The sequence below is a fragment of the Sapajus apella genome, unplaced genomic scaffold, assembly GCF_009761245.1.
Source record: "Sapajus apella isolate SASKATOON/1434 unplaced genomic scaffold, GSC_monkey_1.0 scaffold9, whole genome shotgun sequence".
Lineage (NCBI taxonomy): Eukaryota > Metazoa > Chordata > Mammalia > Primates > Cebidae > Sapajus > Sapajus apella.
In genome coordinates this window covers 19,482,902-19,509,891 of record NW_022436949.1, presented here as the reverse complement: position 1 = coordinate 19,509,891, position 26,990 = coordinate 19,482,902, and the positions used below count along the sequence as shown (strand labels likewise).

At 37.0% G+C, this 26,990-nt stretch overlaps 2 protein-coding genes and 1 long non-coding RNA gene across 8 annotated transcripts in view; 1 reads left to right on the top strand and 2 right to left on the bottom strand.

Annotated features, from left to right (window-relative positions):
* Nucleotides 1-1,576, bottom strand: part of PIBF1 (progesterone immunomodulatory binding factor 1) — a 228,488-nt gene extending 226,912 nt beyond the window's left edge. For all 3 annotated transcript variants that reach the window (XM_032277352.1, XM_032277355.1, XM_032277353.1), the window contains exon 1: nucleotides 1,275-1,576. The gene's annotated coding sequence lies outside the window, so the exon portion shown is untranslated. The remainder of the gene's footprint in view (nucleotides 1-1,274) is intronic.
* On the top strand, nucleotides 1,426-25,134 carry DIS3 (DIS3 homolog, exosome endoribonuclease and 3'-5' exoribonuclease). Of its 4 annotated transcripts, XM_032277350.1 has the most exons (22): nucleotides 1,525-2,034; nucleotides 2,286-2,353; nucleotides 2,642-2,799; nucleotides 5,271-5,464; nucleotides 6,141-6,214; nucleotides 7,519-7,686; nucleotides 8,231-8,395; nucleotides 9,875-9,988; nucleotides 10,113-10,250; nucleotides 11,090-11,236; nucleotides 11,919-12,035; nucleotides 12,295-12,396; nucleotides 13,334-13,398; nucleotides 13,492-13,576; nucleotides 15,550-15,677; nucleotides 18,296-18,382; nucleotides 20,603-20,759; nucleotides 22,069-22,283; nucleotides 22,399-22,567; nucleotides 22,691-22,849; nucleotides 23,664-23,786; nucleotides 24,297-24,635. In XM_032277350.1, the coding sequence occupies exons 4-22, from the start codon at nucleotides 5,371-5,373 to the stop codon at nucleotides 24,381-24,383; spliced, it is 2,394 nt and encodes a 797-aa protein (XP_032133241.1). In that variant the 5' UTR covers nucleotides 1,525-2,034; nucleotides 2,286-2,353; nucleotides 2,642-2,799; nucleotides 5,271-5,370; the 3' UTR covers nucleotides 24,384-24,635. The 4 variants fall into 4 exon arrangements, with proteins under 4 accessions (XP_032133239.1, XP_032133242.1, XP_032133240.1 ...); XM_032277348.1 differs by lacking the exon at nucleotides 2,286-2,353 and having other exon boundaries at nucleotides 1,426-2,034; nucleotides 24,297-25,134; XM_032277351.1 differs by lacking the exon at nucleotides 2,642-2,799 and having other exon boundaries at nucleotides 1,426-2,034; nucleotides 24,297-25,134.
* Nucleotides 22,769-23,456, bottom strand: LOC116551284. Its single transcript, XR_004268824.1, has 2 exons — nucleotides 23,119-23,456; nucleotides 22,769-23,047 (listed from the first exon to the last, which is right to left on the bottom strand). It is a non-coding gene; the product is annotated as an uncharacterized LOC116551284 (long non-coding RNA).
* Nucleotides 25,135-26,990: the final 1,856 nt, after the last annotated feature.

The following is a 26,990-nucleotide window of genomic DNA, read 5'->3' as shown; positions in this document are numbered from 1 at the left end:
TCTCGGCTCACCGCAACCTCCGCCTCCCGGGTTCAGGCAATTCTCCTGCCTCAGCCTCCTGAGTCGCTGGGATTACAGGCACGCGCCACCATGCCCAGCTAATTTTTTGTATTTTTAGTAGAGACGGGGTTTCACCATGTTGACCAGGATGGTCTCGATCTCTTGACCTCGTGATCCACCCGCCTCAGCCTCCCACAGTGCTGGGATTACAGGCTTGAGCCACCGCGCCCGGCCAAGACAACATTAATTTAAATGTACTATAAAATTACAGAAATCATGGACTATATTAAAGAGAGACTAAGGATTCCTTAAATAAAAATTAGGCAATTTAGTGGACCACAAATCTAGTACAGATTACTGAAGTAAATTAATGCTCCAATCAAACACATTAATTAATTCCTACCATGAACTCAGCCCTCTGAGGAATTTTGAAAAACAGTTCCTAGGGGAGGAATCTTATTTGGAGGACACAAAGAAATGTACAAAATGAATAAAAAAGCCCAGTATAACCAAGCATGGCACTAACAAAAACAAGACATGCTCAAAGATAACAGAAATCACTTCTGAGTTGGTCAGGGAAAGGTTACACAAAGGTAGCACTTAGAATCCTGAAAGATCTGGACAGGCATGGTAAAAAGGAGAAATCATGCAGGTATTAACGATATGTAAGTGGAAGTAAAACAACAAAGCCAAGTCTTTGAATAGTTAACTCCTTCCACCCCCTAAACACACACACACACACACACACACACACACACACACACACACTCTCTTAACGATCAAGAGGAGGGCCTTAAATGTCAACATATGTTTGGATTTTACCCTACAGGCAATGAGGCAACACTGAAGATTTTTTAAATAGGAAAATAGGGAGACAAAAAAGTTTTTTATAGATAGCAGAATGAAAACAACAGAGTATAAGAAAAATTCAAGAAATTCTAAATAGAACTTCTCTTTCATAAGAACGTTAGCAACTACCTTGTTTTAATACCTAATGATATAACAAATCATACAATTAAATATTTGTCAGTTTTTCTGAACTGAATAAGGAAAGGTGTGGAGGAGAAAGAGCAAATACTATACTAAGATCAGCCTCCCTCCTTTTTGAATGGAAATGGGTAAAAGTGAATTCAAAGACAAATCCTCTCCTAGATTACAAACGTTTCAAGACAGGGACTGCCCATACGCTCGGCGTGAAAAGTAAGCCCCACACTTGGCAGCTCGGGGAATTCCTTGCCCCACGCAGCAAAGAAGGGGAGATAGCCGCAGGTTACCTCCAAAGCGTCAATTACTCCACACCCAAGGCCTGACCAGCCGCCAATGCAGACACTCAGAGGGACCGAAGACGTCTCCGGTCGGAAGCTCAAGGTTGCAGGGCCCCAACAAGCGATTTTAGGGTAGAGGACCGTTAGAATCCGTAACCAAGACAACCATCTACGCACTCGCAAGGAGGACGGAAGCAGCAGCGGTTCACACTCCCACAAGCCGCCGGAAGTCAGCTCTCCGGATATTCCGACGCGCGGAAAGCAATGCCCTATGGGAGATGGAGTACAAGGACGAGCCCCGCCCCTGCCACTGGAGGAAATGGCTACGGGCCCCGCCTTGCCGCCCCTCCTCACTCTCGCCCAATCCCCGCGGCCGTCAGAGAGCCAACCAATGTTTTTCTCGGCGTTTTCCCGCGAGAAGTGTTAGTAATATCCAGGAGCGGGAAGCGGAGAACCTCTGGGTGAGGCGTCGTTGTTTCTAGCTTGACGTCTTTTGCCGGAAGAGCACGGCTGGGGTTAGGATTCTGCGCGGCGAGACAAGATGCTCAAGTCCAAGACGTTCTTAAAAAAGACCCGGGCGGGCGGCGTGATGAAGATCGTGCGCGAGCATTACCTGCGAGACGACATAGGCTGCGGTGCGGCCGGGTGCACAGCGTGTGGCGGGGCGCACGAGGGGCCGGCCTTGGAGCCGCAGCCTCAGGACCCGGCAAGCAGCCTCTGCCCGCAGCCGCACTACTTGTTGCCTGACACTAACGTGTTACTCCACCAGGTGCGTGGGCGGGCGAACCGCGGACACTGCGGCCCCACCGGGACAAGGGGTGAGAGAGATAGGGAAACTGAGGCCCAGGGAGGCGGGTCTTTGGCAGTGTCCCATACCTAGGGAGAGACAAACCCCCTGGGGATCCGAGCTTCCTGTTTCCCAGGCCGAGGTTCTTTTCCTTTAGCTTTAAAAAATTTAGTTCTTGGAGTCGTATTTTAGACACGTTATTTTTCTAACTCCTGGTGTCTCTTCTGCCTTAGATTGTCAGTGCCTGGAGGCCGGGGACCTGGGATTCTGTGGCCTCCAGCCTGCGACTCCCAGGCAGCTTGTAAGTGCCTACGAACAAAAACTATGTGGGCCAACGTATTTCTTTATTAATACCCTTAATTCTACGAAGTTTTGTGATTGGTCTGTTTAAGTGTGCTTTTTTAATAGATCTGAAGGGTTTAATGACTTGTCTCTTTTTCTGTAGCCAAATAGCTTGTTGGCTTAAGTTATTCATTTTTTTTTTTAAACATAAAGTATTGATGCCGAACATAAAACAGGATTTTATATTTGACAGAAGCAATTTACGAATGAATACAGGAAAAATTGACTTTATTTTTCTTTTTTTAAGATTGATGTTCTTGAGGACCCTGCCATCAGGAATGTAATTGTGCTACAAACAGTTCTTCAAGAAGTGAGAAATCGCAGTGCCCCCGTTTATAAACGTATCCGAGATGTGACTAATAACCAAGAGAAGCATTTCTATACTTTCACTAATGAGCACCATAGGTAGGAGAAATATTATGTTAAATATTAGAAAACCACAGGATTAGCTAAACTGGGGAGAGGGTTCCTGGGAGTAAATTGTGACCCTGTCAGAAGTTAAGTGACAGATTTCATACCTTATTTGATTCTTACATGCCTGTGCAGAAGATAATGCTAAGTGGATCTCTCTAAGGTCACACAGGCATTGGTGGGCTCAAGCCTGGAACCAATGCTGCTGACTCCTAGACTACAGTAGGTACTTTTATTTCCCAAATGTTTTCATTTCAAATTGGTTTTAGCATGAGTTGGACCGTAGAATCTTGGAAGATGAGATTTGCCTAGGTTCCTGGAATACCATATTATGTGGACAACTAACAGAGGGTAATAAAATGTATGAGTTTGTGAAGGGGAGGTTTAAAAATAGAAAGTAGATTTATTCTTCATGGTCTTTTCAAAAGTTTAATACTGTGTAACTGATTACATTGAGTAAGATTAGGTTAAGGAATAGAATTCTTTGATATGTTTTGAGATTCAAGACCTTTGAACTTAATGTGTGGTCTCAGAACATATGATATTGCCTATTGTGTTATAATACATAAATAATCTATGGTGGGTATTTATGGTACTTTTATTAGCTTAGATCTGGGTTTCTCAATCTTGAGATTATAGGTATTTTAGACTGAATAATTTTTTTGTGTGATGGGAAAGCTGTTTTATACATTGTAGGATGTTTAGCATCCCTGGCCTCTACCCACTCCTCAGCAGCAGTCACCACCCCTTACCCACATCACCACCGTCACTGACTTGTAATGATGCAAAATCCCCGGGGGGGTGGTGGGGGGAAATTCACTGGATTGAGAACCATTGGATTAAGTAAGAGTGTAGAATTCTGGTAATGAAATTCCATCAGATTATGCACGTTTTTTAAATCCTTAATTTTTCGAATTTCTTGATTCTTATATCTCAAACTTCAGTATTCTTGTAAAGAATACCAGTAAAGCCTTTGTAGACTTCTTATTCCTAGTACCTCCTTGAAATCTGGAAATAGAAATATACTTGTTTTTCAGTGCAGAAAGACCCAAGTTTAAAACTAATTCAAAAATTTATGACTGTGTCTTTCACTGATAAGCTTAAAGCACTAGCACCTGGGCATAGTGGCTCGTGTCTGTAATCCTGGCACTTTGGGAGGTTGAGGCGGGCAGATCATTTGAGGCCAGGAGTTCCAGACCAGCCTAGCTAACATGGAAAAACCCTGTCTCTTAAAAATACAAAAATTAGCTGGTTGTGGTGGTGCATGCCTCTAGTCCTAGCTACTTGGGAGGCTGGGTTGAGAGGATCACTTGAAGCTGGGAGGCAGAGGTTGCAGTGAGCTGAAATCATGCCACTGTACTTCAGCCTGAGCTACAGAGCAAGACTGTCTCAGTTTAAAAAAAAAAAAGCATTAGCAAGTACTTTTGATGATGGGGAATAAAATAATTCTAGAACTATTAATTTGTAAGTCAATTTAATCTTATTAAGTACTGCAAGCTATTGTGCTGAACTTTGCTGTTGTACTTAAATCTGGCTTTGATGAACAGGTTTAAAGAGATAGATAAATGTGTTGACATACTTGGGAGTTTAGATAGAAAAAAATATGTAATCAAAACTATTAATGTAGCTGACTTTTCAGTCTCTACATGGCTTCAGCTATTTATTTATTGTTTACCATGGATAATATCTATGCATTATTTATTAATGATGGTAGAATTCTGATTATAAATGATCTAATTTTACTATTAGTAGCTTTTGGGAATTGCTGCTAACCTACAGTTTGAATGAAATCTGATTATCAGACCTGTGAAATTTTATTATAATTCATTTCAACAAACTATTTAGTGTCTTAACCTAAAGTATAAGTTCTGATCTTGAATTGTTATTTTTAGGAAAAAAATTGTATTGGCCTTTTTCTTCTCCCGTTAATAACATAGTTTTCTACTTTTCCAAGCAAATTGTTTTCTTAGAAACTTAACTATAAGAATTCTGGGCCGGGCACGGTGGCTCACGCCTGTAATCCCAGCACTTTGGGGGGCCGAGGCGAGTGGATCACGAGGTCAAGAGATCGACACCATCTTGGTCAACATGGTGAAACCCCATCTCTACTAAAAATACAAAAAATCAGCTGGACATAGTGGCGCGTGCCTGTAATCCCAGCTACTCAGGAGGCTGAGGCAGAATTGCCTGAACCCAGGAGGCGGAGGTTGCGGTGAGCCGAGATCGCGCCATTGCACTCCAGCCTGGGTAACAAGAGCGAAACTCCGTCTCAAAAAAAAAAAAAAAAAAAAGAATTCTGATCTCTTCTCTGAGATGTACATTTGAATACATTCAAGAGAAAAGATAACCATTGACTTTTTCCTCGTTTAGTGGTTGTTAAGGATTTATGTGCTAAGAGTTTTCACATATCCTTGTTTCTATTGATTTCCTTTTATTTTGTTTGTTTTTCTTTCCTTTACATTTAGAGAAACCTATGTAGAGCAAGAACAGGGAGAAAATGCTAATGACAGGAATGATAGAGCTATTCGAGTAGCAGCAAAATGGTACAATGAACATTTGAAGAAAATGTCAGCAGACAACCAGCTGCAAGTTATCTTCATAACAAATGACAGGAAAAACAAAGAGAAAGCTGTAGAAGAAGGAATACCAGCTTTTACTTGTAAGTCTACATGTAGAAGTAGTTAGTGCATTTTTGCAAATGCATTTAAAAATAATCATCAGGCCTGTGGTCAGATGTTCACTTTAGTATTTTCATAGTCCTATGTAACTTCATGTGATATTTTTGTATAAATTTCACATAGTTTTTAAGCCAAGTATATTGTGGTGCCCAATGACTGTTAATTTTCGCCTATTTGGAACTGATTTAGCAGTGAAAGCTCATAAATATACTGGAACCCCTGCCTCTGCTTAGGGATGATCACATCAACAGGTTGTTGAGTTTTGTTTTTTAAATAAATTGAGGCCAGGTGCTGTAATCCCAACACTTTGGGAGGTCAGGGCAAGAGGCTTGCTTGAGACCAAGAGTTTAAGACCAGCCTGGGCAACATAGCAAGACTGTGTCTCTACAGGAAAAAAAAAAAAACCATGCTTGGTGGTGTGTGACTGTAGTCCCAGCTACTCCGGAGGCTAAGGTAGGAAGATAGCTTGAGCCCAGGGCTTCTAGGTGGTAGTGATGTATAATTGCGCCACTGCACTCTAGCCTGAGAGACTGAGTGAGATTCTGTCTCTTAATGAATGAAAGAATGAAATGTATACTGTCACAAACAATACTATCCATTTTTTTTCATATCTAAGGAAAAGGCTCTATCAAAAACAACATAAACTTATTTTTTCAGGTGAAGAATATGTAAAGAGCCTAACTGCTAACCCTGAACTCATAGATCGTCTTGCTTGTTTGTCTGAAGAAGGGGTATGTTTTTATTTTGTTTTTGAAAAGTAAAAGTATTAAAATAGCCACTTTGGGATATTAGGGATATAGTTACCACATTGAAAAATTGGAATGTCAGTAGGTAAGCTGGATTTGGAATAGTTGCTGTGTTATAAATAAGAGTGGATGTAATAGGCTTATTGAAATTCCTAAAAGAGCTAACTTTCTGAAACAGATGCATTCTCAGTAACCTGAGTAGGGCCTGGCACATGATAGCACTATTTAGTGAGAAAAAAATGAATGGAATCCATGGCCGATTCGTTAATAAGGAGTAGCTGTTTGACAAATAAAGAAGTGGCAGGCACTGCAGACAGAGGAAAGAAGAGGGAGGGGAGTGTCCAGATAGTAAGGACCTAGAATTCTGTAGGTATAAAGATCTCCCTGAAGGGCTGCTATGAAGAGAAGATAGAGGAAAGGATTCCGAGAGCTCTTCCTTATATGTCAGGCTAAGAAACAGTAAGGGTATATGAATGTGGATTGGTGGAACAGGAGAAAATCATCAGAAGTGGTATTTATTTGTAAGACCACTCTCATGTCAGTGTGTAAGATTATGCATTTTATCCAGGAAAGATCAGAGGCGGGGAGGTGAGTAAAGGAGTCATTGAAATAGCTGATGTGAGAAGGACTGCTAAGGGAATAAATTCTGAGCCTTCATTTTCTTACATATAAATATGTAATGTTTAGCGATAACGACTTCGTAGTATTGTTATAAGGATCAAATAAAATGATAACTGTAACATTAATATAATTTCCATCTCAGTGCCTGGCACATAGCTATATTAAATATAATTGGTAGCCCTTGTTGTAGAAATAGGTTTTAAGTGATAGGACCTTGTACATAAATCCAGTCTTTACATTTCGTTCATCCTTTGTTACCTTTAAGATACTTTATGAAACCAAAAGGAAATGAGAAGATAAAAGTTGGGTTTGATTTTTGACATACAGATTTATGATTGCCCTAAGATGTAGCCACTTAGTTGTATGTGGCTGTTTAAATTTAATACATATTAAAAATTTAGTTTCTTGATGTTACTATCTTTCAAGTGCCCAAGAGAAACTTGTGTGTAGTGGCTACCACATTAGAGATCACAAAATGAATATTTCCTTCATTATAGGAAGTTGTTTCTGTTAGCACTCGTCTATAAGAAACACTGCTATAGTTTCTCATATTCAGAATTGTGTGTACTATAATGTAGATTTCAAAAATTATCTGATATTAATACTAGCTGTGTATTGAGTGAACAGAAGACTTATTAGCTGCATCTGTTGGTCTGCTTATTTCATAGAATGAAATAGAAAGTGGAAAAATAATATTTTCAGAGCATCTTCCCTTAAGTAAGCTACAGCAAGGCATAAAATCTGGTACATACCTTCAAGGAACATTTAGAGCCAGCAGGGAAAATTACTTAGAAGCTACCGTGTGGATTCATGGCGACAATGAAGAAAATAAAGAGGCAAGTATATACATAAATTCCTTATACACTAAAATAAAGATGCTATTTTATATATTATGACCAGTTAATGGTAAATGCTATTTGCATAGCATATGAGGCTTCCCATCCTTTAAAGCAAATAGTAACCCTTTTTTTTTCTTTTGCAGTGCTCGCTATTTGTCAGGTTTTTTAAATCTTTGTGCATGGCATTTCATTTAATATTCAATCCAACCTATAAAAAGTACGTAGTGTACTCTTTTTTGACCGATCAGGACCTTGAGATTTAGAGAGTGTAAGTAATTTTCCCAAGGTCTCTTGGTACCATTGTAAGTTATGGTGAAGCCATGAACACAACCTGTATTTTCTGACTCATGTTTTTTCTGCCTGATGTTGAGAAATTAAGGGTGTGGAATTAGGGACACTATAGAGAAAGAAAATCTATAAAGGAGAAATAGAGATTTCGTAGAGACATTCTGAGTGTATGTAAATATCTTTTTGATGATCTTCCCATTTTTATATTGCATTAAAATGTATTTGGGCACATGCCCTCTATTGTTTTAAACAGATAATCTTACAGGGACTTAAACATTTAAACAGAGCTGTTCATGAAGATATTGTGGCTGTGGAGCTTCTCCCAAAGAGTCAGTGGGTAGCACCGTCTTCTGTGGTTTTACATGATGAAGGTCAAAATGAAGATGATGTGGAGAAAGAAGAAGAGAGAGAACAAATGGTATGAATCTAAGCAGGTTTTTTGTTTTGTTTTGTCCGTGTAGCTTTGTATTATTAGTTAATGTGTCAGCTTTGGAAAAAGCCAAGTTTCATTGCTTTCAGAATTATTGCATAAAATTATAGTTGTATACATTTAATACATATCATACACGGTTTTTTCTCTTCTATTTAGCTTTCTTTTATTGTCTTAACGTGCTCAAATAAATGGGTTTAAATGCAAACAGACTGTTAGTACAAGTAGGAAACTGAAAATCTATGACAAAATATGTGATTTAACTTAATGAGGTTTAAGTAAAAACAAATTTAAAGTTTTCTGAAATGCTTTAATGTTTTAGGAAAGGTGCTAGGAACTGCTTTAGAAAAGGCTTTAGGTGGCCAGGCGCGGTGGCTCACGCCTGTAATCCCAGCACTTTGGGAGGCCGAGGCGGGTGGATCACGAAGTCAAGAGATCGAGACCATTCTGGTCAACATGGTGAAACCCCGTCTCTACTAAAAATACAAAAAATTAGCTGGGCATGGTGGTTGCGTGCCTGTAATCCCAGCTACTCAGGAGGCTGAGGCAGGAGAATTGCCTGAACCCAGGAGGCGGAGGTTGCGGTGAGCCGAGATCGCACCATTGCACTCCAGCCTGGGTAACAAGAGCAAAACTCCGTCTCAAAAATAAATAAATAAATAAATAAATAGAAAAGGCTTTAGGTAAAATTCCTTTAACATAATAGATGTATTTCTGGGCTATTGTATTTGTGCAACTACCATATTTATTATGAAGAGAATAATTTTGGTTATTTCTTATGAGCTAAGTTACTTGATATGACCTGTTTATTTCTATATTTTATAATTATAATAATATTATAAGTAGTTGGAATACATGTAACAGTTTTGTATTCTTTTTCCATTATTTATATTCATTGCTCTGGAGTCTCACTATGAAATTATCCATGGAGAATCCAGGCCTTTGGATAGTGTTAAGAGGTGAAATATCATAAGAACTTTTGTTATTTCTAATAGCAGATACTCTTTATTTGGGATTTTATTTTGTATGAGGAACAACCTTTAAAGATACATTACTTTTTAACTGAATTAATAAACAAAGGTTCAAAGGAAATTAGTCACCATACCACGTAGCTAATTTGTGCAAACCGGTACTGGAAACCGGGTCTAATTTCCAGACCTGTGTGTAATTTAGTTGGTAAATCCTCATGTTAAACCTGTACAGTGTTGAGTTCTGACATATGTATTCAGTTATATTTATTTATTTTTGCTTTGTGAATGGGTTTTGTAGTGCGTTATTATCAAGAGACAATGTCTGTGGTTTGGTTTGGCATGTTCTTGTCTAGAATTTTGAAATATCAACATTCTGTAGTCTTAGGTCATAATTTACTGCCTGAGTGGATTAGTATCCATGAACGCATTTTGATTTTGAAAGGAGATGGTCTTACTAAGAGGAATATAACTGAACATTTTTATTTTTATATCACAGCTTAAGACTGCTGTAAGTGAGAAAATGTTAAAGCCTACAGGTAGAGTTGTAGGAATAATAAAAAGGAATTGGAGACCATATTGTGGCATGCTTTCCAAGTCTGACATTAAGGAGGTGAGTAAAGAGCATTACTGTGTAATAAAGAAATGATAAACATGTAATAGAACTTATAGCCTTTCTTTTGCCTCCATCCTCAGATTTTTTTGTATGTAAGATCTTTATTTCTAATTTTTGCTAGTCAAGAAGACATCTCTTTACACCTGCTGATAAGAGAATCCCTCGAATTCGCATAGAAACCAGACAGGCTTCTACATTAGAAGGACGGAGAATTATTGTTGCTATTGATGGTTGGCCCAGAAATTCCAGATACCCAAATGTAAGCTTAAAGTATTAATTTTATTTGGGGATGTTTAATTAAAATTTTGTGAACAGTATTTCTGCTTTTAATAAAAATCGAATCTACTTTTATGTAGGATTTGTACTGAAATTTAGGGCTATTTCACAAAGTAATTGGTAAGTAACATGTCTACTTTGAAAATTAATTTTATGAAATTCCAGGGTAAATCATTTGGTTACTCTAATGTAAATTTCTTTTTTTTGAGAGTCTCACTCCGTTGTCCCAGCCGGAGTGCAGTGGTGCGATGTCGGCTCACTGCAACCTCTGCCTCCCAGGTTCAAGTGATTCTGTGTCTCAGTTTCCCAATTAGGTGGGACTACAGGTGTGTGGTAACCCACCCAGCTAATTTTTAGTAGAGACGGAGTTTCACCATGTTGGCCAGGCTGGTCTTGAATTCCTGGCCTCAAGTGATCCACCCACCTCAGCCCTCCAAAGTGCTGAGATTACAAGCGTGAGCCACTGTGCCCGGCCTCTTTTATGTAAATTTTTAAACCAATAACTTTTATTGATCGTGACTATGGCAAGTGAGTTCCAGACAGATCTAATAAACAAATTTTGAAACTATTATATTGGAAGCACATTTTAAACTTGAACTTTAATAAGAAATAGATGCTTTAGGATATAAGAACTGGACCCTCATGAAGTCTCCATCATAAATCAATTGAGAGGTTTTGTCTATACCAAAGGGTCATTTTTAAGAAGTCATTATGGGAATATTTAGGAATACTGAGATGACATGTAAATGCTGAAGGATTTAATACGATAAGATGTAAATTTGCTATAAAATAGACCTTCCTAATAGTGCCTCTTGGTTTCAGGGACACTTTGTGAAAAATTTGGGCGATGTTGGAGAGAAAGAGACTGAAACAGAAGTTTTGTTACTTGAACATGATGTTCCGCATCAACCTTTTTCACAGGCTGTTCTTAGTTTTCTGCCAAAGATGCCCTGGAGCATTACTGAAAAGGTAAGTTGAAAGTAATTTGTAGTGACGTTATAAATTATTTTTTAAATAATTTATTATTATAATAATAACATCATTATCTTAGCAGAAAAGATGAACCCTGCAAGCCATACTACTGTATACTGCTTACTCTTAAGCCAATGTTTTCTAGACTCCATTCTAAGAAACGATGGTATTGCATGTTAGTTGGTATTTGCCCAAGAAGGCTTCCATTGTTAAGTAAGTTTGAAAAAAATGGACCAAACTAATTAGATTTCTTCCTAGTGGGACTTCTTGGGGCTTTGCTATGATCTGTTAATGGGAGTCTCCAAGAAGGAGATAAGTAAAAAAAAAGTTTTAATTTCTGTGTTTTTAAATATGTAGACACCATGGGCCCTCTTTTCCTGCGTTTAGCTAGGTATTGCATTCTTAGGAATCACAGAATATTTGCTTCTTCAATGAAAGATAAGTTTTTCTGTGGAGCAGACACTTCCATGTGTTAAATGTTTCAAAGGTAAGGAAACCGCTAGTTATAAATCATATGTGGTGTCTCTCTGCTCCAGTGCAGGAAAAAGAAATGTGGTTGTCATCAAGAAAATACAGCTAAATTGTTTTTGTATGCGTCTTACTGATTTCACAAGAGCTATTAATATGTTTAATTGTGCTTTGGACGTAATTTATTTGTTTCTAATCTTATGTCTTCTAGGACATGAAAAACCGAGAAGACCTGAGGCATCTGTGTATTTGTAGTGTGGACCCACCAGGATGTACTGATATAGATGATGCTCTGCATTGTAGAGAACTTGAAAATGGAAATTTGGAGGTATTCATATGTAATAATATTTTTATCTAAATATAGTTCTGTTATGAGTTCATGTTGTTTTGACCTAGAATATATTTTTTACTGCTTACTGTTGTGCAGTATAATTATAGCTGCACACTAACGACCATGTGTCAGAAGTTGAAATGGTAGACGTGACTGAGTCTTTTTAAAATTTAGCTAAATTTTATCTTACTAAAGCTCCATTGGTACATTTGCCCAATCAAGCATATTGACCTCCTTTTATTTTTACCTTTTTTAGGTTGGTGTTCATATTGCTGATGTGAGCCATTTTATTAGGCCAGGAAATGCCTTGGATCAAGAATCAGCCAGAAGAGGAACAACTGTGTATCTTTGTGAAAAGGTAAATATACTGAATTTAAAAATTTAACCACTATGGACACTTACGGATTCTTAAACAGCCATGAATTAGCTAAGAAAAATACATGGAATAAGGTGGCTTTAAATCATGAAATATGTTGCAAATTTTTATTATCAAGTGGTTCAGATAACAAAGTATTGTGGGCCAGGCATGGTGGCTCACGCCTGTAATCCCAGCACTTTGGGAGGCCAAGGTGGGCAGATCACCTGAGCATGGGGGTTCGGGACCAGCCTGACCAACACAGAGAAAAATACAAAATTAGTTGGACATGGTGGCACAAGCCTGTAATCCCAGCTACTCTGGAGGCTGAGGCAGGAGGATGGCTTGAACGTGGGAGGCAGAGGTTGCTGTGAGCCGAGAATGCGCGGATGTACTCCAGCCTCGGCAACAAGGGTGAAACTCCATCTCGAAAACAAACGAAAAAACAAAGTATTGTGAAAGTCAAAGGGAAGGATACGCTTAGTCTGTTATCGATTTGTTCTTAAAGTTCTTCTGTATACTTTTTTCCAAAAATTTAGTTTCTCTTTTCTTTTTTTAGTATTTTAAAAACACCTTATAGTTTATATTAAGCATTGGAGAAAGGTCCAGTTATAGAGTATGTCAGTTATCAAGTATAAACTTGTACAGACCAGAGATTTAAAACTTTCAGAGGACAGATAGGTTGTTAATGTAGAGGACTTAAACTTAGATTAATTAGCCTGAAGTCCAGTTTTCCTTCATAGCTTTTCTTCTTTAACAGTTTTGTGTAAGTACTTTTATAGAAACATACCTTTCATTTGACCTTTTCTCAATTCTCCTATTTACAAAAATCAGAACACTCTTTTCTTTCCTTGTTTGATTAATGCTATTTGAGAATAGAACCTCAAATAAATGTATGGATATAGCTGAGTAATCTGTGTTCCGTTTTTATGTTTCGCAGAGGATTGACATGGTTCCAGAGTTGCTTAGCTCTAATTTGTGTTCCTTAAAGTGTGACGTTGACAGGTATTTATTTCTACATAGCTTTTTTTCCTTGAAGACATTGTATTTACTACTTTAACCTGATTCCTATTAAATACTCTGTATTTTCCTTCATAGGCTGGCATTTTCATGTATTTGGGAAATGAATCACAGTGCTGAAATCTTAAAAACGAAGTTTACCAAAAGTGTTATTAATTCAAAGGTTCGTTTCATGGCTAATCTCTAATGTTTAAACTTTTTGGTACTTTTTTGAAAAAGGATAAATAATGTTAAATTTTTGTAAAGATTCATGTATATGGATATATATACACACACACATATAAAAATATTCATGTATTTGAAAAGAGATGTATAATTGTTTATATTTACTTACCCTAAAATTGAAAAAAACATATACATATAAATGGCTGAGATACAAACATAGTCTAAAAAAATCCACAGCTGCAGGCACATGCTTACACACGTACAGATACACTTAAATTTACACTAAAACTCATTTGGCCTTTTTGCTACCTACTCTCAAAGAAGAATGCAGAAAGCAGGTCTTATTGCCAGCTTTCTTTGACCCTTTCTCTATTGCTAATACCAGGCCAAAATAACCAGCCCCAGCCCCAGTGCCATCACCTAAATTTGAGATTGCCGCCCACCTCTCAAGAAGTTTTCAATCAAGCTAGATGCTCTTTTGAACATGTAAAGCGGATATACAGACAAATGTATTTCAGTTTGGATGGGAGGGGAAGAGTCTAGGCAGAAAAACAAGGGCTAGGTCTGTGCTCTCAGGATGGGGGGGCGTACTGTTATAGCAAAATTTAGAGGGTTTTCTTTTTCCCCAGTATCTGCTTAATTCTTGATGTTATTCAGAAATTAGTTCATGTTGCAGTTGTCCTGTATTCAGAAGCTTACAAAGTGTATACACTTGAGAAAACCAACTAGTGGTTTTATATCCCGTAACTGAAGAACCCTAGTAATTGACATTGTTCCTACTTATAATTGGTTAATGTTTTAAAACTTAGCATGTCCACCTCTTCTCTCTTCAGACTTTCTTGCGGAAATGATGTTTAAGTCACTGTTGGATTTCGGTAGAACTAGCCTGAGATCACGTATATTCAGAATGGAGCCGGTTGTCTTTCTTGTCCTTTTCCTTTTTTAATACCTCTCCCAAGAATCCTTTCTGTTCTTTCTCATTTTGCCCTACATCTTTCTTCAAGGTTTGCCAAACCCGTTATCTTCTAATGATCTGGTTTTCAAACTTAACCTGTTTTTCTGGCCCTTTGGCATCCTTCTTGCTGTTCTGCTAACTAGTGGTTGGAAAGAAAGCAGTGTTAGGCTGACACATAGTGATGTGTGCATTATTTAAGCCACCACAGTTTGTACTTTTAAATAAGAATGACTTTTAGTTCTTTAAGACTTGGTCAGTATAACAAAATTATATGAAAAAAAGCCTAGTTAACATAGAACATAAAATCTGTTTCAGAGTGAAAACTCTTAGCCCTTAGTAGATGAGTTGGCTCTCCCAGGAATCTGACCTGACCTGCATTATCTAACTGTTATGCTCTTTCTTTTTTTCACTTATGAAGGTACTCTTTAAAAATAAGTTTTAAAAAAAGGTGAATTTCTGTGAGAGAAATAGGAACAGAAGCAGTTATTTGTGTATTTGGGTTGTTTGTCATTGGGGATTACTTTAACTCTTTTCTACTGTGATTTTTCTGGTTTTTACAGGCTTAATTCTGGGCATTTATTAGATTTCCTCCAAAACATGATGTCTCTACTCCTGCAGTCTTAATTATTTGCAGGGGAGTAATGATCATCTGGAAAGGATTTCACATTTGTTATCAGAGAAAGAATTGATCTAACCTACCTTTGTGTTTTATTTTTGCATTATCTGGGTATTTATACAGTAACTGTAATATACAAGTAAAGTTTACAATTTGTTTGCTAACAACATTGCCATTTTACCTTTTAAAATATGTTTGTTTATGTTGTATAATGCCTCAGGTAAGAATTAATGAACTAGAAATCAGGTGTGAAGTATAAAGTCACAGCCAAGAATTTCTCTTGTTACTGATTTTAGGTTTTCTGAAATCATGAATTTTATGTAGTGGAAGCAGGAGGACATATTGCAAACCATTTTTCTATCATTTATGAGAATTATGTAACATACAGTTTCTTTTTTAGGCATCTCTGACATATGCTGAAGCTCAGTTGAGAATTGATTCAGCAAATATGCGTGATGATATCACCACTAGTCTCCGTGGACTGAATAAACTAGCCAAAATTCTGAAGAAAAAAAGGATTGAAAAAGGGTATATTTTGTTTTTCATAGTTTTAAGATAATCTTTCTACACGTTACATTGTTCAATCATGGGCAGTGATAGAGACTCCTGTTTGTTCTAGCTTCCTTTTATTTATTTATTTTGAGATGGAGTCTCACTCTGTCACCCAGGCTGGAGTGCAATGGTGCAATCTCAGCTCACTGCAACCTCTGCCTACCAGATTCAAGAGATTTTCCTGCCTCAGCCTCCCAAATAGCTGGGATTACAGGTGCCCACCACCACACCTGGCTAGTTCTTGTATTTTTAGTAGAGACGGGATTTTACCATGTTTGCAGGCTGGTCTTAAACTCCTGACCTTAGGCAATCCACCTGCCTCAGCCTCCCAAAATGCTGGGATTACAGGCGTAAGCCACGATGCCCAGCCTCTAGCTTCCTTTTAAATGTTAGCAATTTGATTCTGGACTGATGTTTGTTCAGGAGTTTCATCCTTGTAATTTGTTGTGCTAAAAATTATGTTTGAGTTAAAGATCTTGAAGAAATTCTAGGAAGAAAAGAACTCCTTAAGACCTACATAGATTGTTTCTAATTTTAATTAGAAATGCATTTTCAGATTGGACATTGGATTTCAGAGGTTTAAATAAATGTAGATTAGGCTCTCCTTGCACTTTAAATTTTAGAGATTATTTAACTCAACCTCCTCATTTTTTTTAGACAATTAAAAGCTGCATAAAAGGAGTCCTCCCAAAGATCTGACTAGTAGCATATATGAGTCTTTTAGCTGTTCTATCATGGCTTTTGCCTAACTACAAAAGGCATAAGGTATAGGGAATTAACTCAGAGTTGTTGAAGGAAAGCAGTTAAAAGAAGTACATGAACGTTCTAGATGCTGGGTCTCAGGATTCCCAAGCCCATCTAGGATAGGGGTCACAAGCTGTTACTAAAGGGGTTTTTGTGGTGAGTGCAGATTGTACATTTGTGTCGTTTCATAAGATGTGCCATTAAAATTGATAAAATTAACAACTTAGTTCTTTAACCTACTAGCCATATTTCAAGTGCTCGATAGCCACGTGACTAATGACTGTTGTATTGGACAGGGAACACATAGAACATTTCCATCACTGCAGAAAGTGCTGTTGGACAGTGTTTGAGGTAGTTACATTGAGCTATACCTATGTCTACTAACACCTCAGTTTTCAGGGGATTTTTTCACGTGCTCTTAAATACGAAATTTGAAACTGAAAGGATTACTTGGGTATGCTAAAACCCAGTGGACGCTATTAAACTGGAGCAAAACTTTCACTCAAGTCGTCACTTAGGTATAAGAAGAAGATAATTGGATTTTTTTGTGAGACACAAAATGCCACAAAGGTTTTCTTTTTTTAAAGCAACGTAAATAAAATGTAAATTGAAGCTGTATTGACTTTAGTGGTTTTAAAGTAAGAATTTGCATCTGTAACATAGAATTTTAAAACTGGGAAAGATATTTTTTAGTTTCAACAGTCTGTATTTTTTAATTTGGTAAGTAGATGGTTGTCTACTGGTAAAACATCATTGAATCACTTTAGTCTTAGGGAGAATTGAAAAAACAATCAGAAAAAAAGCCATATTTTGCCTTCTTAAAGTATTAATACTCATGGATAGACATAATATTTTAGGTGTTCTATGAGGAAAAATCAAAATGTGATAAGTATACCTTGCTTTTTATGTCAAATACATTAATAAATAAATATCAGATCTGATGTAGAGCCTTGTTTTAAGTGCACTACAAGGCAAGAAAGGATTTGAGATTCTCTTTCTAGTATGTATTCCTGCTATGGTTCTTTTAATGCAGGTGAGGAATTGAGGAAGATAAGTACTTAGACTTAGTATTTCACTTAACTTGTTCCATGTCATCTTAATTTTTCTTCTCCCCTTTGATTATTCAAGGTTGCCCAGCTTCATTAAAAGTTTTAGTTTTAGGTTGATTTGGAGCTGACCTGCTAAAAGCTGTGTCAAGGTATAAGGAAACATTAGACTTGCCTAGCCTTGTGGGAATTTACTTTCCAAAGGACAACTTGCCAGCTCATTAAATGAATTATGCGTGTAAAGCCCTGAGCGTGAATTGTTTCTGACACTTAGCACTCAAATATTAATAACCATCACTACTTGTAACATATTAGTAGGTTATCAGTTTTTGCTCTGTTGGTTCAATCTTCGTGGAAGATACTTTTGAACTGTGGATCTTCTGGTATTACTAAGCTACCCGTGGCAGCTTCTTTTTTACCTGTCTATTGTCCCTTGCCTCAGTGACTGTTTTCTGTAGTAAATTAAATATGGCCAATCCCCTTCTTTATTTGTAAAAGTGATTAAAAACCTGTGTAGCTCAATAAAAACTCATCGTTTGGATACAGAAGATATATAAACCCTCAGAAGCACAGGTATTCAGATTTCCTTGTGTTGCTATCATCCTCTCTTGTTAAATGCATTTTAAATCTCTAAAATACTAAGCTATTTATTAAAATAGGAACATAAAACAGCAGATGGTCATAAAGCCTTCAGGAGAGCAACTCTTACGCACTTTCTGTAGTCATTGTCTTTTTTAAAGAATAATTTCTATAATTTTGTCTTACTGGCTTGCTTGACTATAGTTTGTCTTTTTTTTTATTTAGGGCTTTGACTCTGTCTTCTCCTGAAGTTCGATTCCACATGGACAGTGAAACTCATGATCCTATAGATCTGCAGACCAAGGAACTTAGGTTTGTAAGTTTTTTGATGGGCAGTAGATAAGATTTTTTTGTTTTAAATGTAATGTCGACTGTAAGTACAAATAACAAAAATATTTATATACAACGTAATGATCAGGATCATGATTTTTACTTTTTTGGCTTATGAAAGAAAAGTAAATTTAAGCTCAGTTTTTCTTATATAAAACTGGGTTTAGTAGCATAATAGAAGAACTTTCCATTTGAATTTGTTTGCTTTGATATATTATGTATTAGAACTTACTAATAGTTGTTACAATAAGTAAAAAAAGATGACCCTGATTAATTTCTAAAGTATTTAATATAGCATATACTGTAGTGCAGGGCTTCCCAGCCCCTGGGCTGTGAGCATTACCATGTGAGCTTTGCCTTCTGTCACATCAGTGGCACTATTAGATTCTCATTGGCGCACCAGCCCTACTGTGAATTGTGCATATGCGGGATCTAGATTGTGCGCTTCTTATGAGAATCTGTGAAGTCCAACTCCCTAGGTTTGGATCCCTCTGCTGTCATTACCATTATATTTCCAACTATTTAAAGTAGGTATTTGACCTCTCCTTGCCTCAATTTATTTTTCTGTAAATTGCCTATGATTGATAATGGCACCTACCTCATAGGGTGCTATGAGGAATATACAGATATTAATTATTTTTGTTTATTGATTTAGTTAAGATGATGTAGGAAACAATAATATTTTTTGTTAAATCAGTGTAGGCCTCTTTCTAGCTTCTTATTTATGTTAATTCTGGAATTAAACATGCATATACTCTTTTCTAATAAATGGCCAAGGGTTAAAAATGGGAATATACTCAAATTTCTTACTTAGAACCAATATGTGCTATACTGCTATTGTAAAGTCTAAAAATCCCTCATAGAGAACTTCTGTGTAAGTATGTCTAATGTTAATGCTAACAATGAGCTGAGTAGTAGGAGTTTTCATTGAGAAAAAGGTTGATACTAGCTTTGCCAAAGTAAAACATCACCTATTTCTTCTCACTAAGAAGAAGAAAGAATACATTTCTAAGATGTTGTCCCCATATCATTGGAGGTCTTTCTAATATTTTTTAAATGAATATACTTTGTCAAGAAGTTACAAGATGAAACTTGAATAAAAGTTAATAATACACGTTCAATGACTTGAGACACAGAAAGCACTATATCAACAGAAAATGGATCATTTACTAAACTAACCTAAAAATGTATATGAATAACTATATAGAGAATGACAGTAGTATCAGATTGGTCAAGAATTTTGAAGTCAGATTTCGTGGACTCAGATTCTCATTGCTAATTACTCTCACCTTGAGCAAGAGAATAATAAGCATATCTTCAATTTTCTCATCTGTAAAACAGGGTGTATGTGTGTGTGTCTGTGTCTCTGTGTGTGTGTTGAGGGTGGGTTGTACTTACAGCATAATCACTGACCCATTTTAAGTGTCCAGATTAGCTATTATAAATATGATCTCTTTGTTTTAGTAATGTATTGTTGAAAATTTTGGTTTTTTAAGCCAAAATTTGTATGATCTAAATAGCTTTTAATTCTTAGTAAACTTTATTGATTTATGATTAAATATATTTTGGACCTTGTAAAATGAAGTGAAAATGTTTGTTTTTGTATTATATGCAAATAGAGTAGTAAAGCTGGTTTTGAGTGCAATCGTGTTGTTGTTTTTTGACACAGTCTTGCTCTGTCACTCAGGCTGGAGAGCAGTGATGCAATCTTGGCTCACTGCAACCTCCATCTCCCAGGTTGAAGTGATTCTTACCCCTCAGCCTCTCTAGCTGGGACTGTAAGCATGTGCCACCAGACCTGGCCAATTTTTTTGTATTTTTAGGAGCATTGGGGTTTCGCCATGTTGGACAGGCTGGTCTCGAACTCCTGGGGTCAAGTGATTTGCCCGCCTTGGCCTCCCAAAATACTGGGATTACAGGTCTGAGCCACTGCACCTGGCTCAGTGCAATCTGTAAAGTCTCCTCTAGTATGTGAGATTTATTCATGCAGTAGATGCATAATAAGAGATTGCTAGCAGAGTAACTGAGAGATGAAAGAATTGTAAGTTATTTAAAATACAAACGTACACACATATATGAATGTTTACATAGGAAATGCTCTTATTATCTTCTTGGTAACAAAGGTAGCCTGTGAAAAAATATGATATAGAGAAGTCTCAGGTTCTCTTTTTTGTTGTTGTTTAATGCTTTTTCCATTGGCAGGGAAACAAATTCCATGGTTGAAGAATTTATGTTACTTGCCAATATCTCTGTTGCAAAAAAAATTCATGAGGAATTTTCTGAACATGCTCTGCTTCGAAAACATCCTGCACCACCTCCATCAAATTATGAAATTCTTGTTAAGGCAGCCAAGTCGAGGGTAAGGTCCTATAGTTTGAAAAATCATCTATTTGTGTTTTGATCTGTCTGTTCTAAATAATTTTATATTCATATCTCCATAAAAGTTTTGTTGTTTAACAAGACTATGCCAATAGTTGTTTTTCTTTCTTTTTTTTTTTTTTGAGCCAGGTCTCACTCTTGTAACTCGGACTGGAGTGCAGTGGTGCGATCTCAGCTCACTGCACCCTCCACCTCCGGGTCTCAAGCCATCCTCCTGCCTCAGTCTCTTGAGGAGCTGGGACTGCAGGCGCACACCACCACGAGCAGCTAATTTTTTGTATTTTTTTCTGGTATAGATAGGTTTTCACTATGTTGCCCAGGCTGGTCTCAAACTCCCAGGGTCAAGTAATTATCCCACCTCAGCCTCCCAAAGTGCTGGGATTACAGGTGTGAGCCACTGCACTCAACCTAATGTTTTTTAAAACACACCCTATGCTAAAGCCAGGTGTTTAGACTAAGATGTATTCAGCATCCTGGTTATATAAAACTCTTCCATGTTTCTTGCCTTTATGCATGTTTTTTATGTCTGTGCTGCTTCATGGCTCCTGTGAACTGCCTCACTTTTTACAAATCATATATTTCATTTTTTGTTTTTTTTTTTTACTTCAACTCAGTTAAGTCCTTTCCATATCATGTTCCTAAGAAAGAAATGCATTTATTCCATAAATGCAAAAGAGGAAAATATAGAAAGGCCACCATTTTTTCAGCCCGGCATACTCCCTACCTCTTGTTAGTAGATTTTCATTTAGGTGTACTTACCCCTTGGGTGACTATGGCTTACATTACTTTTCCTTGGATTAGCTAATTAGGCCTTACCTTTCCCACCTAGAAGAGAGCTGGGAGCAGTAGTGTTGGACTGCAGAGCATTGTTCTAACATGATGGCATTGGTTTCTGATTTTGGATCAGACCTTTACGGCATGCATACCTACCTTCTCCATATTCACTGGAATTGAATCAGCTGCTCAGTCCTCTGCTCCAAGGCTTATTCTGTAAATAGGGAATTTTCCTTCATTGTCTTATTTCTTCCAAAGACCTAAGAGAAGAGATGTATTTTTGACTCATCTCCGCAGAGTACAACAAAGCAGCCAAATTTGATGAATCAGAACATTGTTCTGATGGAAGTGTAGTGACTAGTACAGTTTTGTTTCTGGTCATTACTTCTGCTTTGAAGGGAAGGAAAGTAACAAAAATATGATGTTTGTTTGGTCAGATTGGTTTATTTTGAAGACATAATGGTACTGACTTAGAAGTGTTTAATATGGTGCTCTTCCCTCCTTTTTGTTTACAGAATTTGGAAATTAAGACTGATACAGCCAAGTCTTTGGCTGAGTCTTTGGATCGGGCCGAATCTCCTACTTTTCCGTATCTAAACACTCTGTTAAGAATATTAGCCACCCGCTGTATGATGCAAGCTGTGTACTTCTGTTCTGGAATGGATAATGATTTTCATCACTATGGCTTAGCATCTCCAATATACACACATTTTACTTCGCCCATCAGAAGGTATTAATTATTTCCTTACACAATTAAAGATCATAGAAAATCGTTAATTTTGAAATTTAAAAGCACCTATTAATACTGACATACCATGGTTCTCATTTCTCCCTCATCTTTCTAGATACGCAGATGTCATCGTTCATCGGCTTTTGGCTGTGGCTATTGGGGCTGACTGTACTTACCCAGAGTTGACAGACAAACACAAGCTTGCAGATATATGTAAAAATCTCAATTACCGGCACAAAATGGCTCAGTATGCCCAGCGTGCATCAGTGGCTTTTCATACCCAGGTATTTGCCTTCTGTTGGGACTGCTAGGAAAGATGAAGTTTTGTTCATTTTTTATTTAATTTCAAATTTTTTTGTTGATTTCAAAATATTTTAAGACTAAATAAGTTATATGTTATTTTACAGCTATTTTTCAAAAGCAAAGGAATAGTAAGTGAAGAAGCCTATATTTTATTTGTAAGAAAGAATGCTATTGTGGTGTTAATTCCAAAGTATGGTTTAGAAGGGACAGTCTTTTTTGAAGAAAAGGACAAACCAAACCCACGGCTTATTTATGATGATGAGGTATAGTATTTCTCATGTTTGTTTTCTTTTCTGGGGGGTACATTTTCTTTAAGAGTTCATAAATGGTACCTATAAAGCATAAAATAAAATTATTTTTTGTACCCTGAAGAATTTATCCTGATCTCCAAATACATGCCAGAAAATCTACATTTAATTTTGCCACCTGAGCTATGGTTTATCTACATTTAATTTTGCCACCTGAGCTATGGTTTATCTACATTTAATTTTGCCACCTGAGCTATGGTTTAATCTACATTTAATTTTGCCACCTGAGCTATGGTTTTACTCACAGTTTGTCACCACCATCTATGTACTCATGTGCAGTTGTTGTCTTTGATTTCTTTCTTTTAGACCATGTTAAGCTTTGCTCGACCGATAAAGGAATAAATGACTACTGATAGCTCAGGGAAGGAACTTTTTTTAACTTACAGTGTCTCTTATTTGACACACACTCCCTGTTCTCCTTAGTAGAACTGCAGCTCTTAGAGAATAGTCAAACAATAAACTGGCCAAATCACCTTTGTGTTCCTCTACTAGACTAAAAATCTGCTATTTACCGGGGTGATTAATTAATCACCAAGATTTTAAAGAATATATATATTGGAATTACCTTAATGAAGGAGAAAGTATGCACATAAATAGACCATATTTACATGAGACTACTAGGTTTGTGGCTTTTATGTCAAACATTTAGATGCTTACTAATTTTTATATTTAAACGTTTAAATTACTATGTAAGATAAATTGTAAAGGATGAGAACAAAGCGTCAAATGTAAGGAAGCAATTAAGAATGATAAAATGTGTTTTGTTTAGATACCCTCACTTAAAATAGAAGACACAGTGTTCCATGTATTTGATAAAGTTAAAGTGAAAATCATGTTAGACTCATCTAATCTTCAGCATCAGAAAATCCGAATGTCTCTGGTAGAACCACAGGTAAGACCAAACTTAAAATTTCCATGTTGTGATGGAACGAACAGTACATACTTTGTCGAAGAGAGGGACATAGTTATTTCTGTTTAATGTTAACCCTGTAAGTGCTGTAGAAATCAAATATTTGCATAGCAAATCCTGTTTTCTCACTGATTTCCTTAGGTCATGGGATTCTAGACATCTGAGATTCTTTTCAGGTCTTTGATACCAAAATAAAAAGATCTTCCATTCTCCTGCTTAGTCTTTTCTCTCTAGAAGTTTTGAACTCTGCACTTTGAAAATAAAGTGTAGGTGTTTCACCTAAGATACTGTTAACTTGTGTACTTCCCCAACACACTTGAAACCTCTGATTCTGTCAATCACAGTGGCTCCCCATGTGGAAGACTGTATTACAGTTAAAAAAACTTCCCAAATGACCTGCTTCTCACCTATTGAGACTGTCTTTTACATTTTTGAACCACTGTTACTTTGTAAAGTAAATCACATTGTTTTCCCCCATTTGCATTACTTTAGATACCAGGAATAAGCATTCCTCCCGATAATATTTCAAACATGAACCTTAATGGACCAGAGAAAAAGAAGATGAAGTTTGAAAAATAGCTACATTCAAGAAGAGTCTTCAAAGACTGGTTTCCTTTTTAAAAGAAAAAACTTGAGAGAACACCTCTAAGCCTAAGTGTGTGATACAGTTCGTTTCTTTTAAGTACATTTTAATAATTTCAGACATTTGCATTTTTATTGAACAGTTGACTGTATCTATCCCATCATACTACTTTAGTTCTGGAATAGAATTATTTATGCAGAATAATTCAATTGAATATCCATCAGTTAAATACGGTGACAGGACAGCAACTTCAGGGATCTGTAAAGATCATGTAAATGGAGTGCTCATCTGCCCATGGAGGAGCAGATTAATTTTGTGTAAGTACTTTGATTACTTAATATTGGTAGGAAAAAACTTTCATTTTCCTACAGAGGAAAATAGAACAATTTTAGAAGCAAGGAACAATCTCTTTCTAAGTCTTGAAAGCTGTCAGTGTTGAGGATGTAATCTCCTTTGTCATCTTTAATTTACCTAACTTACTAAGTGTTCTCTCACTCTCTTTAGACACTTCCTGTATATTATTAGTGGTCCTTGAACAACTGTGAATGTTTGGGAATTGATAGGAAGGCAAGAAGTAGGATATTTTGACCTGAATGGAGAGAGGGTTGTATTTTTATTACCAGGTATAAGTGTAATCATCATTGTTGAACTTCAGTGCCAGTGTCTCTCCATAATAAGACATTGGCATTCAAATGTCTATATCTTGTTACTTACAAAATAAAAGACAGATAATTAATGGCTTTTAAATTATAGTTGTATCAGATTATATACACGAGGGGAACTGTATAAAGACATAATAAAGGGAACAGATTAAGTATTAATAAACTTTGGTATGCCACACTACTTCCCTTGCTAATTACAGAGATTAGCAATGATTGAATTAATATCTTCAAGAATATTTTGGGATAGGGTTGCCTTAAAACATTTTACTTGGCTTATTCAAGTTCTAAAGCACTTAGAGAATGCCAGGTTCCGCTCAAATAGACTATCTCTACCTTTGAGGAGCTTGCAGTATAGTGAGAAAAGACTGGCACGTAAATCAGCAGTTACACTAAATATACGTAGTCATTTAGGCACTCAATAAATGTTGAATAATTTTTCCAGTTTCCTATTACTGAGGAAAACCTCCATACATTGAGGCAGAACTTGTGTCAGTTGGAGGAAGATAGACTTGAGTAGTCTTTGGTCCAGTTAAAATGGGTAAGTGGCACTAACACAGTAGAGGAGAAGTCAACAAACCTTTTCTGCAAAGTGCCAGAAATTTTAGACTTTGTTGGCTGTGGTCTGTGTCGCAACTATAGTATACAAGTCTGCTGTCGATAGTGTGTAAAGAGCCATATACAATATGTAAACAAATGAACATGGCTGTATTCCAACAAAACCTGATTTGTTAACTTTCATAGTCATAAGTCGCCATGATAAGGATATGTTCTGAGAAATGTCACTTGGCAATTTCGTCCATGTGTGAACATCATGATGTAGTTACACAAACCTAGATGGTATACCCTATTATGGCATCCTATGTGGTATAGCCTACTGCTCCTAACCTCAAAACCTGTATGGCATGTTACTGTACTGATTACTGTAGGCAGTTGTAACACAGTGCTAAGTATTTGAGTATCTAAACATATCTAAACATAGAAAAGGTACAGTAAAAATATAAAGTGGTACACCTATTTAGGACACTTGCCATGAACAGTTTGCAGGGCTGGAAGCTGGCTCTGGGTGAGTCAGTAAGTGGTTAGTGCATGTGAAGGCCTAGGATGTTACTGTGCACTACTATAGACTTTTATCAACACTATACACTTAGACTACATAAATAATTTCACCATGATGTTACCATGGCTATGTCCCCAGGCAATAGGAATTTTTCAACTCCATTGCAATCTGGCAGTAGGAAAATTTAAACTCCATCGTATATATGGTCCACTGCTGACCAAAAATTATACAACATGTCATTATAATTTTGATGTGTCACAAAACATTACTTATTTGATTCCCCCACCCCCACCAACCATTTAAAAGACTTTGCCAGCCAGGTGCAGTGGTTCTTACCTGTAATCCTAGCACTTTGGGAGGCCGAGGTGGGTGGATCACCTGATGTCAGGAGTTCAAGACCAGCCTGGCAAACATGGCGAAACCCCATCTCTACTAAAAATACAGAAGTAGACAGGCATGGTGGCGAGCACTGTAATCCCAGTTACTCAGGAGGCTGAGGCAGAAGAATTGCTTGACCCTGGGAGGCAGAGGTTGCAGTGAGCTGAGATCATGCCACTGCACTCCAGCCTGAGCCATAGAGCAAGACTGTCTCAAAAAAAAAAAAGGGAAAAACTGCCTACAGGCCATAGTTTACCTGCAATAGAGAACAATAGAGAAAAAGAGCAAGTAAGGCAGTGTGTGACTGGCCTTGTTTTATCTTTCCAAGTTTGTTTTCTTGTGCTTCTGCTAATAGGAAGGTTTAATTCAGGGATACGTCCCAACTGAGTAGTTCAAGATGATCAGAGACTTTGTTATTTTCCCCTAAGTCCTATTCAGTAATTTAAAATGTTTTGTTTCTAGTGCCAGTTCTTATGCTAAGCAGGTTACATGGAATATATTACTTA

Excerpts from the sequence above, each read along its gene's own strand:
- DIS3 (XM_032277348.1), top strand. The coding sequence starts at position 1,807 with ATGCTCAAGTCCAAGACGTTCTTAAAAAAGACCCGGGCGGGCGGCGTG. Across the intron at positions 13,399-13,491 it reads TTAAAGTGTGACGTTGACAG|GCTGGCATTTTCATGTATTT; the intron begins GTATTTATTTCT and ends TTTCCTTCATAG. Across the intron at positions 22,284-22,398 it reads TTTACTTCGCCCATCAGAAG|ATACGCAGATGTCATCGTTC; the intron begins GTATTAATTATT and ends TCATCTTTCTAG.